General features: G+C 57.2%; 9 protein-coding genes across 9 annotated transcripts; 5 read left to right on the top strand and 4 right to left on the bottom strand.

Annotated features, from left to right (window-relative positions):
• Positions 1 to 99: 99 nt before the first annotated feature.
• On the bottom strand, positions 100 to 399 carry VTJ04DRAFT_7879 (uncharacterized protein; the record flags this gene model as incomplete). The annotated part of the gene is made up of 1 exon (XM_069366253.1): positions 100 to 399. The coding sequence occupies one exon, from the start codon at positions 397 to 399 to the stop codon at positions 100 to 102; it is 300 nt and encodes a 99-aa protein (XP_069217207.1).
• A 58-nt stretch (positions 400 to 457) lies between these two features.
• VTJ04DRAFT_7878 (mitochondrial 54S ribosomal protein mL58) lies at positions 458 to 1,165 on the bottom strand (the record flags this gene model as incomplete). The annotated part of the gene is made up of 1 exon (XM_069366252.1): positions 458 to 1,165. One exon carries the CDS (start codon positions 1,163 to 1,165, stop codon positions 458 to 460), a length of 708 nt encoding a protein of 235 aa, XP_069217206.1.
• A 2,522-nt stretch (positions 1,166 to 3,687) lies between these two features.
• Positions 3,688 to 4,845, top strand: VTJ04DRAFT_7877 (uncharacterized protein; the record flags this gene model as incomplete). Its single annotated transcript, XM_069366251.1, has 1 exon — positions 3,688 to 4,845. One exon carries the CDS (start codon positions 3,688 to 3,690, stop codon positions 4,843 to 4,845), a length of 1,158 nt encoding a protein of 385 aa, XP_069217205.1.
• Positions 4,846 to 4,903: 58 nt separating this feature from the next.
• VTJ04DRAFT_7876 (uncharacterized protein) lies at positions 4,904 to 5,224 on the top strand (the record flags this gene model as incomplete). Its single annotated transcript, XM_069366250.1, has 1 exon — positions 4,904 to 5,224. The coding sequence occupies one exon, from the start codon at positions 4,904 to 4,906 to the stop codon at positions 5,222 to 5,224; it is 321 nt and encodes a 106-aa protein (XP_069217204.1).
• A 67-nt stretch (positions 5,225 to 5,291) lies between these two features.
• Positions 5,292 to 5,507, bottom strand: VTJ04DRAFT_7875 (uncharacterized protein; the record flags this gene model as incomplete). Its single annotated transcript, XM_069366249.1, has 1 exon — positions 5,292 to 5,507. The coding sequence occupies one exon, from the start codon at positions 5,505 to 5,507 to the stop codon at positions 5,292 to 5,294; it is 216 nt and encodes a 71-aa protein (XP_069217203.1).
• Positions 5,508 to 5,847: 340 nt separating this feature from the next.
• VTJ04DRAFT_7874 (uncharacterized protein) lies at positions 5,848 to 6,072 on the top strand (the record flags this gene model as incomplete). The annotated part of the gene is made up of 1 exon (XM_069366248.1): positions 5,848 to 6,072. One exon carries the CDS (start codon positions 5,848 to 5,850, stop codon positions 6,070 to 6,072), a length of 225 nt encoding a protein of 74 aa, XP_069217202.1.
• Positions 6,073 to 6,179: 107 nt separating this feature from the next.
• VTJ04DRAFT_7873 (uncharacterized protein) lies at positions 6,180 to 8,078 on the bottom strand (the record flags this gene model as incomplete). The annotated part of the gene is made up of 2 exons (XM_069366247.1): positions 6,180 to 6,874; positions 6,932 to 8,078. The coding sequence occupies 2 exons, from the start codon at positions 8,076 to 8,078 to the stop codon at positions 6,180 to 6,182; spliced, it is 1,842 nt and encodes a 613-aa protein (XP_069217201.1).
• A 3,617-nt stretch (positions 8,079 to 11,695) lies between these two features.
• Positions 11,696 to 12,142, top strand: VTJ04DRAFT_7872 (uncharacterized protein; the record flags this gene model as incomplete). The annotated part of the gene is made up of 1 exon (XM_069366246.1): positions 11,696 to 12,142. The coding sequence occupies one exon, from the start codon at positions 11,696 to 11,698 to the stop codon at positions 12,140 to 12,142; it is 447 nt and encodes a 148-aa protein (XP_069217200.1).
• A 151-nt stretch (positions 12,143 to 12,293) lies between these two features.
• VTJ04DRAFT_7871 (uncharacterized protein) lies at positions 12,294 to 14,676 on the top strand (the record flags this gene model as incomplete). The annotated part of the gene is made up of 2 exons (XM_069366245.1): positions 12,294 to 12,664; positions 12,741 to 14,676. 2 exons carry the CDS (start codon positions 12,294 to 12,296, stop codon positions 14,674 to 14,676), a joined length of 2,307 nt encoding a protein of 768 aa, XP_069217199.1.
• Between the last annotated feature and the right edge of the window lie 67 nt (positions 14,677 to 14,743).

Below are 14,743 nucleotides of genomic sequence, written 5' to 3'. Positions count from 1 at the left end.
TCACTGGCGGAGGGGAAAACACCTAGGTCTACATAAATACAAAATACATTGCATTATACAGTGGCAGAAACTGGAGATGCAGTCGTCATCGCCCTTTTTCTATCCTTTCGCTTCATGGCCTATGTATACACTGGACATATCGTCCCCAGTTGACATCGACATGACATCCCATCTCCTCCTGCCTTGGGATTCAATGATCCCATATCGACGTTTTCCTGTACCGTCGCTCACCTGCTCAGTTATCTGAAAGGAGCCCGGAGCAGGCCATGCAGGAGCATGGCCATCACTTCCCTTTGCAACTCCCCAAACACCATTCGCCTCCAGGATGGCGTCGCTCGGACCTTGGAATATCCCACCGGGTATTCCCCCTTCCCCTCCACCATGAAACCAACACCTCATCCTCAGTGCGGTAGCATATCGCCACAGCCCAGATCTCTCTTGCTCACAGACTCTCGTCTCATAATTCGCCGTTATACAACATGGTATTCCTCCTCGCCCTTTCCTCCCTGGCTGCCCGACGGCGCGGACCCCACCGGGCCTTGATCTTCTCCTCGAGAGCCTTCATCTTCTCGCGGTGCTCCTTGGGCGCCTGGCAGCACATGAGCACGAAGAGCGTAGTGCACTTGAACCGCCGCGCCAGCGAGAGCACGCTGTTCTTGACGGGGTCCTCGGCTCGCAGGCGCCGCATCTCCTCGATATCCTGGATGGTGAGGTGGTGCCGCGGCTTGAGCACGGGCGGCTTTTGGATCATGGGAAAGACATCAGCGGAGGGGGCTGATGTTGGTGATGATGATGAGGAGGAAGAGAGGATCTTGTCAAGGTTGGCGCGGCGGCGGGGGTCGGATGGGGGGAGGAATTTGAGGGGCGTGTGGTAGACGGAGGCGGCGGATTCGGGAGGATTGTAGATAATTTCGTCGGCGGGAGGGCTGGCCGTGGCCGCGGTATCGGCGGTGGCAACGGCGGTGGTGTTGTTGGAACCGAGAAATGACGGGTGCGGTGGGATTCTAAGAGCTCGTCGTGCCCGGGCACCGGTGGCCTTGCCTCGAACCTGGGACGGTGTCGTGGTCGGTTGTGTGGCGAGGATGGCTCGTGTGGGCTGACGGATAGCTGATGATGCAGTCCGCCAGCAGCCAGAGACTGCTAGCCTCGAGAACAGGGCCTCCATGGCGGTGGGTGCGGCCGAACAAGGGAATGTGGAGGGGTTTCAAAAGGTATGGCGCCGTCGAGGTGCGAGAGAAATTTTTGACGGGGAAGAACGAGGGGCAGAACCTGGAAGGGTGCCCAGTCTACTGCCAGAAGGAAATGGCAGAAACGGCACCACTCGGTCTGCAATTGGATGGTCTCGAGGCCGGTTGCAGTGAGGCCGTCCACCCTCTTCACGGCATAGCTTGACGACGACGAGTCGTTGGAGTTGCACCTCCCACATTGACTTTTTCGTCCGGCATCCGCCGGCGGGCCGCTGCCAGGTGTCACGTGAGAGGAGGAGGGATTGAGCCAATTAGCGGCAGCCCGAAACCTACCCCACCATCGCGGGGTGGATCGGGCCCGTTTCCGGGCTGGGACGGCGTTGACGGGGGCTCTCGGCCGGTTGCGTCGGCGGGTATCAGGCTGCCTACAAGTACCTACTTGTAAACCTAATCGACATGCATTCCGTTCCTTATTTCAGCCCAGCAATACGATTAAGGACCTAAGGCATCTCTGCTATTACTGCCTCCTCCCAGGTCATCATGTACATTCTGACCCTCCGTTCCTTCTGCGAAGGTCGTGTTCCTCGCCGTTTCTCGATTGGCCATTCTGACACACACGCACGATGGCTTCTTGGTTGCCATCAACGACCTACTTCACCTCCATAAGCAGCACAGATAATCGTTTTCAGCTTTGGACAACCTTACTCCGGCACATATGCACCGAGTCCCACAAGCTGGAAGATGACGGAGAGAAGCGAGTCGTCGGCTGACGTCTTGGCCACTATGCCTCCCGTCGTTGGAACAATGACCGTGCCGCGTGCAATCTTCCCTCGCCGAGGACCATGTTTCAGGTCGATCCTCAACAACACCAATTGTGCTGTGTGGCAGTCGGCAGGGTGACGTACAACATTCACTGCACAACATGCAGAATTGGAACAGGCAGCCGACCTACTGTTGCCATACCGAAGTCCTGAGTAGGGCCGGATACTTTCTTTGGGGAGCGTTCCAGATACGCCAGGAATGGATGAGCTGAGCCGTGATCAATGCGAGCAGCAGGCAGATCCCCAAGCACAGCAATCCGCCTACAGGGCGCAGCCCAGGGGCTGCAGCATGTGGTTCATGCTTTGTTTTGTTGACACCGAATCAGCCCACGCGCTCGGAACCTGTCTCCCATTTTCATTCCCAGGAACGCATGGAGGCAAACCTTGAGTTGCCCGTTTGTGTTGGGCAGGTGGCCAGTATCAGTAGGATGACCGTTGCGATGCCAACAGGAGATCCCGTATGGATCCTCAGGTGGACGGAGGCTAGGGACGAAAAGGGGAACTGCTCTGCTTGGAAAAGCACGCTTTCAGCGGCATTTGTTATCTTGGCAATTGGCTGCATTACGTCGTGCCGCGCACAACAGGTCTGGTGCCCCTCGCTTTTTTAGCCTGACATCCCCAGAAATGTGCCGCTACCGGCAGCGTCATTCCCTGTCGCTTCGCGATCCGCGCTCCCGAGGTCACCGGACTCATCACAGTCACTCCCTTCACGCGGGCGAGAACAAAAAGAGGGCAGGTTGCCTTCCTAGTTCTCTGTCGCCTACAATAAACTGACTGCCTTATCTTCCTCGGTCCTGGCCAACATCGCAGTCCCCGTGTTCATCCCAGCCTTGCAGCTCTGTGTTTTGACTGCGCCTCGCTGTATTAGCTCTGTACTGGACATACGGAGGACAGGACCTACGAGTACACACACGCGCTGCAGGCCTCCTGTCTTTGCGCCAGACAAACCAATCCCATCGAGCTGCTCGCTGCGGGACAACTGAGGGGAACAAGCCCAAACCTTCCTGCGCCGGTCAACTCCCAGCGCCCTGCAGAACAATCCCGAACCAATCCAGGAACGGACAAAGGAAACAGAGTCATACCTTGGCCTGCGCCATCACACCCGCGCGCATCTGCGGCCTCCTTGAGACGCCTTGTCGAGGCCTCGTTCAGCACCAACACCAACAAAACGCTGCCTCGCCCAACATCCCCTGGAACCTATACATCGCTCTCTCTTGTCGCTCTGTCTTCTAGTACTGCCTTGTCTGTTCCTTGTTTACCTGCCCTACCAAGCTCCCTGAAACCAAGGTAGGACAGGTCTCCGTCCTGCTGAGTCGCGACTTGGTATTGGTTCCGAAGACTGGTCACTCTGCAGTCGATATATTTGCGGCGAATCGGGAACTCTGCCCCCGGGTCACACGCCGTCACACTCCTGGTTGCGAACTTTCCCTTCGTCACGTCGAGCCAAGGGTTTCGCCAAAGGCCGCGCAACTGCCTCCGCCATCTTAGAATCATCCGCCGTCCAGTAACATCTTGTTGATATCATTGATCCCGGTCGCGCGCGAGACATCGGACGAACCGAACAGTCAGCAAAGCCCCATCCAAGGAAAGCGGGCAGTTGGATCACGGCACCCCACGAACCCACAAACACCACCAGGTTGTACGCTTTGTCGCAAGACTCTCGAGCGTAGAACGGCACCATGAGTCTCGCAACAGCGCCTGCCCTGGCCGATCCGCCCGCGCTGGACACAGCCAACCAGAGCACTGAGGAGAAAAAGAAGCGCCGCAGCCTTTTCGGCTTCGGCAAGAAGAAGGCAGAGGAATCGACCGACAAGGCCGCCGCCCAGTTGAGGAAAACCGCGGCGTCGCCCATCCGGACCGACCATCCTTACATGTCGCCATCATCTCCCAATCGCAACTTGACCTCATCCCCGCGCCTCGCCTCGTCTCCTCGTATGGCCTCCTCTCCCCGCCTCGCCTCGCCTGCCGACAGCCAGATCTTTGAGCGCGACGTCCAGGAATCGCTCCTCCCCGCGTCGCCCGCCATCCCCTCCCATATTCAAACCGAAAACTACATCCCTCCCGTCCTTGACGCCTCCTCTGAGGCCATCACCGACGACCATCTCGACCCGGACAACGTCGAGATTATCACCCATGTCTCCCATCAGCCGGCCTCACTGGCCGTCGCCGCTGCTGCTGCAGGTGCCCCTCTGAACAGCCCTCACGAACCACCCTCCTGGGCTGACGAGCTCGCCAACTTCTCCGCCCAGCGCACCATTCCATCAACAACCGCCGACACCGCCTCCAACTACGGCTCCTTCGACACCACCGACGTCCGCCGCCTCAGCTTCATCTCCTTCGCCGACGTCGTCCAGGCCGAGCAGCAGCAACAAGCTGCCGCCGCCGCTGCCGCCGCCACAGGCGGTTCGCCTCGCGACAGCATCTACCTCGCGGGTCTAGCTTCCCTCGGGCTGGGCAGCAGCGCCGTGCGCCAGCGCTCTCCGAGCCCCGTCCGCTCTCCCGTTTCCTCTTCAGGTGGGCCCGGCAGCACCAGTCCTCCGAGGAGCAAGTCGGGCTCGGTCCGCGGCGACGCGGCCTCGTGCGCCTCGTCCTCGTCCCCGCGCCTGGTGCCCTCCGCCGCCAGGGGGGTCAGCCCCGCCGGCTTGCGGGTGGTCCCGCCGCTGGGCAGCCCCGCGAGCTTGATCAGCATGCAGCTGCCGCCGACCGGGGGGACCGTGGTGAATGGAGAGATTGCCGTCGAGACGATGAGGGATGCGTTGAGGCGGACGGGGAGCGGTGATTTGGGTGCCGCGGCTGCCGCGGCGGCGGGGAGGAGTTTCCCGGTTAGTCCGATTTAACTTTTTTTGTTTTCCTGAAAGGGGGTGTGATGAGTCTGTCTGTCTAGGTTAGCCTGTGATGCCTAGGGGCTGTAGGTTGCCTTGTCGGGTTGTTTTGGATGATGACGAGAAGCTGAATGATGGGGAAACGGGGGAGGTGGAGGGGCTATCTATTTCTCGTGCTTCAGTTCGTTTCTTCATCTTTACACTTTTGGTTGGAAATGCCTTTGGATATCTCTTTTTGTTCTTTCCTTGGTGGATGCTTTTTATGATTTCTTGGTTGTGGCACCTGGAGGGATTCTGGAACTGGATGAGCCTTTACGTTGATGATATTGGGGTCCGGCTGGGAACCCAAGCACAACCGCCAGATCGCGGAGCCATGCCATCCATCCAGGTCTGAGGAGAGGAAGAGAATAAGTGCTCGTGCAGGATACCCGGTTCGTAGTTGTTTGATGGAATATGAGAAACTAGCAAAGGGTACGGGGACGATTCAAAACAGATGCCTTGTGTGTTGAAAGGAAAAAGGGAGAGAAAAAGAAGAGCAGAAGGCGTAGGGAGAGGGAGAGAGAGAGAAAGAGCCTCGGTTTGGTTGTAGTACGTTGCTTCTTGATTGATGGAATACCTGAGGATTCAATGGATTTCCGGGTCTCCTTTTCTTCTTTGCAAGCTATTATATTATCCATCTATTTATTCATCTGTCAGATCTCATGATGAGTTGTGTACCTTGATTCCCCTTGTCTGTCTCGTAGATTGTATTTCTGAGTTGTGATATCAGCCTTTTCCGTCAGATCCATCCTCCTGCTCCTCTGTAATACATACAATGCTACGAGGAGCAATCAAGGGCATGAGTATCGGGCGTATATCACGTAAGGGTTGACGAACTTCAATGCCGAATGCTTATTCGGCTTCACCTCGGCCGGTACGCCCTTCGGTCGGATTAATGAGGAGCCCAAGCAGCTCATGTGTCCAGGAGAGATCGCCAGGAGTTACGAGCACAAGCACACATAGGCAAACCAGCACAGGATGGACGCATTCGTTGGATGTGGACCGCCGATGGTAAGATTTGGAGAGAAACCCGGGCAGCCTGCCCATCCTTTTCAATTTCATGGTATTCGGCTTGCAGAAACGAGCTGTGGTATCAAAACTAGGAAAAAACGAAACACATCCCATCCGCATTCCGAGACACAATCCCTCTCGCAGAACTGGATCAAACCGGATATAACCCCGCCGCGACATCATCACTCATGATCTGTCACAGCCATTCATTACCAATACATTTGATAAGACTAAAACAGCTCGGCCCATTGGGCCGGCAGACACCACACAACCTCCGGGTTTCAAGACCTATATCCTCTTTACGCCTTGGACTCGCTCTTTTCCTCCCCCTGGGCCTGAGGAACGGCAACGACGTTGCCGACCTCGCCCTTGGGAAGCATGTTGAGGTGGTCCTCCTCCTTGTCGAGGTGGCGGAACTGGATCCAGAACAGGGTGCCACCGATGACGGCAAGGACGGCGATGACGCCGTAGTTCCAGATGAGCAGCGGGTCGTCGGCCAGGGAGACGAGGGCGAAGCCAATGGCGGAGGAGATGGCGTTCATGAAGAGCGCCACCGACTGGACCATGGAGCGCATGTTGGCCGGGGCCTTGGAGTGGGCGTACTCGAGCGAAGTGATGGAGGCCATGATCTCGGAGAAGGCGATGAGGATGTAGGAACCCGACTGCGCCCACATGCTGATGTCGGTGGGCGCGCAGTCGCGCTCCGTGCCGTCGGGCATCTTGCCGTTGGCGTAGTAGCCGCACTCGTTGTTCTTGTAGATGTAGTACTGGATGACGCAGGCCCAAACCATGGCGGCGGCGGCGACGAAGTAGCCGACAGCGATACGCTTGAGAGGGGTGGGGTTGATCCGGATCTTGCGGAGAGCAGGGTAGATGACCGTGTCGAGCAGCGGAATCATGACGATGAGGGCGAAGGGGTTGAGGTTGGTCAGCACGTCGTTGGGCACGCCGTCCACGCGCATCGTGGCGGCCTGCGAGATGAGGTTGTTGTTGACTGAGACGAGAGTTAGCCATGTTTGGTGCCTTTTCAATGGAGGCAAGAGTTACTTACTCTGGTTGTAGCACAGCCAGAACAGAGGGTACCAGAGGAACACAGCGCAGGCATTGAAGCCACGGCGGACCTCATCCACCCAGGCGTCGTTGAAGTCCATCCACGCCGGCTTGGTCTCAGGGGTAAACTTGGAGGGCTTGACGTTCTCCCAGAAAGTGCCGTCGTGGAGCTTCTTCCAGGTCGTCACGGGGTTGAGGGACCAGCGGCCCTTGTTGGCGAGCAGGAAGAGCTTGCTGGCGCGGCCGAGCACGGAGCCCTGAGGCGGGACACGCTTGTAGCGGCGGCGACCCCAGAGCATGACGAGCGGGCAGAAGCAGAGCATGATGGTCGGGAGGGTGTATGAGAGCCAGAAGCCAACGTAGTGCTCGCAGTACACCATGGACAGCTGGCCGAGCAGGGCACCGATATTGATGAAGAGGTAGAAGTAGTGGTAGACGCGCGATGCGGTAGCAGCAGGATCAACAATGACACGCTCGCCGGTAGGCAGGGTCCTAACCACCATCCGCTCCAAGTCGAGCTGCTCAACGATCAGGGGGTTGACGTTGGGCTTGAAACCGCCAGTGCCGACACCCATAAGGACGATACCGATGGCGAAAGCAGCCAGAGAGCCGTTGGGGTTCTTGATAACAGGGGGAAGACCAGACACGATGAGGATGATGTGACCAAGAATGTCGACCATGAGGGCGCTGGCGATGGTCCGGAAACGGCCGAGATAGCTGTCAGCGACGTAGGCACCGAACAGCGGCATTGTGTACTGCCAGAACGAGTTGAAGGTGGTCAGGGCGAACGAGGTGCGCTGGCCCTTGCCCAGGGCACCGGCCTGGCCATTCTCGATGTCATAGCTGGCACCGGTCGTGGAGCCCGCAGGAAGCGGCTGCTGGATGAAGTTGGTGAAGACGGCCGTCGTTCCGTAGTACGAGAAGCGCTCGCACAACTCGATGAAGGCAATGGTGTAGATGTTCAAGGGGATCTTGTCCGGGATACGGCGAAGGGTCTGGAGCTCCTCCTCAGTGGGCTCCTCACCGTCGGCCGTCAGGCCAACTTTCTCCTCGCTGTTGGAGGCGGCGGGGGCGAGGGCAATCTCCTTGTCCTTGTCGACGGCCTGCACCTCCTCAACGGGGGCGGCGTTGGTGGGTTCGGACGCCATGATTGAAGCTCTTCTGTATGGTAGTCAAGCAAGGACACTGGCTACCTAACCAAGGGATGGAGAGAGGAAGAGCAGGAAGGCGAGCGGAAAAACACTCGAGCTCGAAGAAGGGAGGGGAGCCGCGGTCTTGACGCGTCCAGCTAATATACCTCCTACCTAGACTATTATCTCATTCACGTTGCACGCTCGACTGTTGCCATGCCGTCGGCAAGACGCTCCATGCTCCATGCATGTGCGTGACCACTGTAACCTGCCATGGGGAAGACGGCAAGAGATTATACGCCTGCCCCCTCCACAAACCCCGAACTCCCCTTCGAGGATGGGGACATCTGATGGTCGAGCGAGCAATCAGACCGCATCGAGACGCGATCAGTGGTTTCGCCTCCGGCCCCATCCGCCGCGCACCAGGGAAGCAGGAGAAATGCCCTCCTCTGGAAAGTGGGAGACATCAGATGGCTTCCCACCTTCCAAGACGGAGTAAGGGTGCCAAGAGATAGCAGGCGGTAGGGATCCGCTTTCTTCGATCCTCTTACCCCCAGCGACACCGAGCGTGGTATCCATGGCATCCGTCCCTCGCGCCGATCAGGACGGGGATTGGGGGACCGGAATGCCGGTTCATTGGAGCCCAGCACGACATGCCCAGTTCCTGTCTCGGATTTCTTCTCTTGCTCCCGAGGTTTCTTGTTGGTGTTCAGCCCACAGCCGCGGCAGTCCCAGACATCAGTAGGTGGTTCTCTTCGTCTCAGATGTGTTGGCAGCCGCGTTCCCTTGTCTGATCGAAGATGCCGATCAACTGCCGAGCTGGGCGCGTCATGGGAGTTTTGGCGAAGCTTTCCGGCGCTCTTCTGCCGTCTTGGGGCATCGGGAAGTTCAAAGCGCCAGGACGCTAAACATAACTGTTTGGCTTTCCGGGGATGCCACTCTAATCCTGGGGCAGCCAACCAGAAGCCTTGCTTGTCACTCAGAGCTTCCTAAACCGTCATTGCCCAGCGTCTTGGCTGGCCGCCCCCTGGGATGGCCCGATACGCCCCGCCGCCTGGAAGCTTGGTTGAACAGAAGCACGCGACACCAGTCCGACCAACCCGGGTCCCAAGAACTTTTCTTCTCAGCTTCCCCCGATGTGCCACCAGTTGCCGGAGCTATCGCCCTACTTGTCATGGCGCTAACATCGGAGGAGAAGCTCGCGGCCCAACGCCACGACTCGCCTTGCCTCCCCGAGGCTGAAATACGGACGATCCGTCCCAAGCCGGCGGAGAAGTGGGGACACGGCGGATGTCTCGGAGGTGTGGAGCCGGCCGTAGACGTGATATTTTGGGAGTGTAGCCAGCAAAGAAAAAACATTGAGAGTGTTTGGTCGTCAGTCGACGACCGAACTACATGGTAGCTCACTCAGCAATTCCAAGTGGCAATTCTGTCGATGGCAAGTTCGGCGTCTTGCGGAAGATGTGCCTTGATCCATGACGGGGAAGCAATGGATGGTGACCTTGAGAGCGTCGGTATTGACTGCATATCAAAATCCAGGCCGGCCGTGGTGTTTGACGATGTCGCCATCTGCACGGCTTCTTTCGCCTTCCTGACATATACAACGCGGGTTGTTTAGGCTTAACAAACCACCACACTTCAACAAGATGTTTTGACTTCTTATGAAGTACTGTGGATGCACTACAACAATTGGCGTTCCAGAAATGGTATGTATCTGAGGTGGAATTCCGCCACTCTAGGTGCATCATGCCTGGTGGTGTCGAGGTGTCAACCTCCATTTGTTCAAACACAATTTGTTGGTCGACAACAAGAAGATAGAAATCTGCGTTGTGATTCGCCTCAACTTCCAGGTTTTGGGTTGGAATTTTCATCAAGTTGCAGCTCTGGTGGGTGTGAGGGTTCGAGAGACAGAGTTGCACCTGCCTGATCAGGAATTGGTTCCTTCTCACGTGCGGCGGACACATCGACACCTCACAGCGAGCCATCGGATACGAAGATACTGGTGTCCTGGCCATAAAGACGAATCAATCCAAATTGAGAAATTGACTGATGCTTCTTAGTGCTATTGACTTTGAACGTTTCGTGCTGTCCTCTCGTACTATTTTTTATTTCAGTTTATGTTCATCTTCTCTGTCCATGTTTTCCTTTTGAGTCTTTTTTTCCCTTGGAAGACACATCTAGAAAACAGAAAACCACTCAAAGCACCCAAAGACAGCGATCAAGTCAGTGCTCTAGAGAAGCCCAATATCTACCTACCTTAAGCTACTCTAGTCCTTGGAACACTAACTTGGGCTCAGTTGGTGAATCTTTATCAGATAGATAGGTTGTGTTATCTCTTGAATCTTGAATCATCATGACCAATGCTCCAAGGCTCTAAGTCTCTCTAAGTCCCTCCAGCGTCGAGACCCATGGTTCCGGTAGAACAACCTCCGCTGTACGGTCAGTGCTTGGGGTTTCGGGGTTTGGCTGTAGTAATAGCTTCCAAATTGTCAAATTGTTGTTGACCGTCTGATGGTTCAAGACGGCTCCAAGGCCCTGGAGATTCCACTACAGTCGGCCTCTTCAGACAGGCTTCCGCGGCATCAGTGGCTTGATGTCAGGCGTGACAAGGTGCATCCTCTGTACCTAGGCGCTCAGCACTAGTAGAGAGGTTTGTAAGACAATCTATGGCTGAGGCTCCGGTCAACCGGACCGGAATCGCCGCGTGATCAACATTGGTTTTAGGTGCTCTGGTCGAAAGTACCTTGGTAACTTTTGTGAACATCCCGTACTCCGTAGGCCCTCCAACGGGCATGTCCAACCCTGTTTCCACAAGATCCAAGATCAATGGGTCCCGATATCGACAACTAAGAGTTACCCGTCGTAACAAATTGTAGGATCGTTTGCGCCTGGCTCGTACGACCCGGGACCCGGCGGGGTGGGTTGTTTGCAACTCGTCGGACGACTTGACAAGCTGGAATGGTGTTTGTGATCCTTACCAGCTCAAGGCTGTGGGATGGAACATACCGGAACCAGACCACCCAATGCCCGCCCGCCAAGGATCGGGCCCGGGTCCGGGCCGGCCGAGAGTAAAGCCATCGATCGGGTTGTGGGCCCCGATCGCCTTGGTGTACCCGGACGTCAATCGCCGAAAGTCTAGTCTGTCCTGCCGGTCGAGTTCCAACACCCAGGCTGTGCGACGTCCACAGGTGAGCGCCTGGGTTTCCCGGGGTAAACGTCTCAGATCCCCTTGGAAGAGGAATTGGGATTCCAAGACACGGCATGAAGAATGGGCAAAATAATTCATTCCAATGAAGTAGAAAATCAGGTAGCTGAAATGCGCAGACGACCATCAGTCCCAAAATAGGGGGATTGTCTGACAAGTCCCGAACGGGAGCCACACCCGCCTCAGATCTCCCCGCCTTCACTGCCCGCTGGGTCGGGTATCACCCGGTTTGGTTCAGACTGCTCGTCGCGTGGGACTCTGCCATCTGTCGCCACACGCTGGAGCTTCTAGAAACAATTAACTCAGCTGATTCTCTGAATGTCTCACACCTTGCACCCCGGTATCCCGGCTCGCCCAACAACTTTCCCGTCCGCTGGCTGATTGACTGCGCAGAGAAACAAGAGTTGGGCCCAGTGCGAAAAGTCCGAACATGTCCGAAATCAGCCTGGGGTGGCTGTCAGCGTCACCTTACGAGGCTTGGCAGTCGGCACGAACGACCAACCCACCAGCCCAGCGAGGCGCAGTTGGCGCAGTTCATCAATGCAGCCTTGTCCCCATCGCCAGGCCCGCTGCTGATGGACGGTTGATGGCGTGCTTTACCCTTCGCATCTTCCCACTCCTCGACTTCCTCATCTTGGTCGTTCCTCCCCAGATTCCAAAGTGCCGTCTGATCCTCGCTTTCGGGCCGCACTTTCTCTGCTCGACAGTGGCGGCAAGGCTGAAAACAACAAGCGCGGAGACACAACACTATTGGAAACCCCTGTGCAGCCAAGGAGCGGACGGGGGCTTTCCCGACCAACAGAACGCGTCCCCAGGCATTTTCGACCTCGAAAGGGCTAAGGCGCGGCTCCGTCGCCACCGACTAACTGGCCGCTGAGCATGAGGTGAAGATTCCAGTTTCAGCTGGCCGATATCTTCTTCAACCACCTAGATTTATCTTTTGACGCCGCAAACCTCAACCTCTCTCCCAACGCGCGCGCTCCCGGGTCTCCAGCGAGGCAGGACTTTGACAACTCCAATGCGCGGCGATGGAGCGCCCCTCACTCGCTAGCCGCCTCTTCGCCAACAAGGACAAGCATGTGCTGCCTCTCGCCGTCAGCACTCAGCCAAACACGAGGCTCCGCGTGCGGGCTCTCCTTGCGCACTGCCTGTATCGCCGGGTCATTCTCTGGGGCCTCACCATCCTCGGCCTCCTCTGCATCGCCCTGACAAACACCTCGTCGAGGCCCGGACTACGAAAATCGAGGTTGCTCGAGTTTACGAAGCCGCCATCGGGTTTCCATGGGGGCGTAACCAATAATTCCCTCCCAGGCAAAATCGTGGTGGCCCCAGAGTCAGATCGCGATGCCTACCCTCATCCGTGGAGAATAGATCTCCCATCCTGGCTGAGGTTCAGACAGTGAGCATCGCCCTTCCCCTCCAGCCAACATTGCCTTTCGCGACCGCACGACAACGAGCTGACCTTCCCTTACCAGCCTCGATGGCTACTTTGTCGGGCTCAAGGCCCTGGTGCCCGCCAGAGAGCACAGGCCCGAGTTTCCCCTAGCTCCGGGAGAGAGGTCCCCCTACCCCACCACGATACACATTACTGCATTGCCGACGCCCACGCCTTATGTTCCCTACCCGGACTATCAATCGGCCGATTACACTGCCAAGTACCATCCTGTTTCGCCATGCTACTTGGACGCCAACAAGACGATCCCGATCCCTGACATCTACGCGTACAATGGGATCATTCAGGGTCAGCCAGACCCCATTTTGGGCTCGCATCGTGTGCTCGGCATGCGCGACGACATTTGCTTCGAGAGGTTTGGCAGATATGGGCCTTACGGACTAGGGTACAGCTTCGAAGAGGGCGGTGTCGAGGTTGGTTTGGATACCGAATCGGCTGGAAGCGAGGCGGTGTGGAAGCGGACGGGCAAGATTGATTACTCCTCAATCAATTGGGGAGAGGTGCAAAACCGATGCTACGAGGCCAACAAGCATCGGTTTTCTGGGGAGGTGGCGACGCGAACTGGAGTGTTCCCGACCACGCAGACCACGTCGGTGACACGAGCGGAGGATGGTGATGCGGAACACAAGAGGAGGAAGATCCCGCGGACCGCCATCGTTGTCCGCGCTTATACCGGGTTTCAATGGACGTTTCATACTGTGCTCAACTTCCGGGCTTTAATATCGGAATTGGCATTGCGATCGGGCGCCGAGTACGATGTCCACTTTCTCCTGCATGTTCGGGACAACGAAGAACCCATCTGGTCCGACCCTCAGACGGTCCAAAGGATCTTGGACGAGAATGTACCACCGGAATTCCACAGCATCTGCACGGTTTGGTCGGAAGAGCAAATGCGGTTGGTTTACCCGGGGGACTTTAGGCGCGGCTTCTCGAACCCCGCAAACGACGACATCCACGGCGTATACAGGAGCGCGCACATGCCGCTGCAGTACTTTGCGTACCAGCACCCGGAATATGAGTTTTTCTGGAACTGGGAGTTGGACATGAGGTTCTTGGGTAACTACTACGAGCTGTTCGACCGGCTCGGACGGTGGGCCCGGAGCCAGTCGCGCATCGGTCTCTGGGAACGCTCTGCAAAGTACTACATCCCGTTCCTCCACGGCAGCTGGGAAAACTTCACGGCACTTGTGGAGCGCGAGACACGGGAAAACGGCCGATCTCGCATCTTTGGTCCTCAGAATTTCACCGGGCGCGAGCCGCTGCTGCTCGAGCAGAACGGGCATAGTTTCATGCCCCCATCATGCCGTGGCCCTGATGACTGGTCGTGCGGCGTGGGCGAGGACGCGGATCTGATCACACTCAACCCGATCTTCGATCCGGAAGGCTCGGGCTGGTATTTCGAGTGGGACATGACGGGCTATAACACAAAGCTCCCCATCCCCCCTCGGCGGACCGCCATCATCACCGCCTCCCGCATGAGCCGCCGCCTGCTGTTGGCCATGCACGAGGAGGTTTGGCGACTGCGCCACACGGCCTTCACGGAGATGTGGCCGGCGACGGTGGCGCTTCACCGCGGCATGAAGGCTGTCTACGCTCCCCACCCTGTCTCGATCGACCGCGAGTGGGACATCGACGCTGTTGATCATGCATTCAACAGCGGGCGGGACCACTCGACCAACGGCCGCAACAGCCCATTTGGCTTACGCAACGAGCACCACCACAAGGGCACAACCTGGTATTTCCATAGCGAATTTGCTGGTCTGCTGTGGCGCCGTTGGTTGGGCTACCCCGAGTTTGACGGCCGCGGGCCTAACGGCGGGCGCGCCGGCACGGGGACGCTGAGGGGAGGGAGGTTCGAGGAAGAGAGGCCCGATAGTACGGGGCGGATGTGCTTGAGGAGCATGCTGTTGCATCCCATCAAGTGGGAGCATCCGAATGAGTTGGATGACGAGTATTAGGAGTCTGTTTCCTTTTGATGTTTTTCTGGCAACCCGGGCGTTGTGTGTTTTCGGGCTTTCCCCCCCT

Source organism: Mycothermus thermophilus (assembly GCF_041956435.1).
Source record: "Mycothermus thermophilus strain CBS 625.91 unplaced genomic scaffold VTJ04scaffold_5, whole genome shotgun sequence".
Lineage (NCBI taxonomy): Eukaryota > Fungi > Ascomycota > Sordariomycetes > Sordariales > Chaetomiaceae > Mycothermus > Mycothermus thermophilus.
Note: the sequence above shows the minus strand (reverse complement) of the source record. Positions and strands in the feature narration are given on the sequence as shown.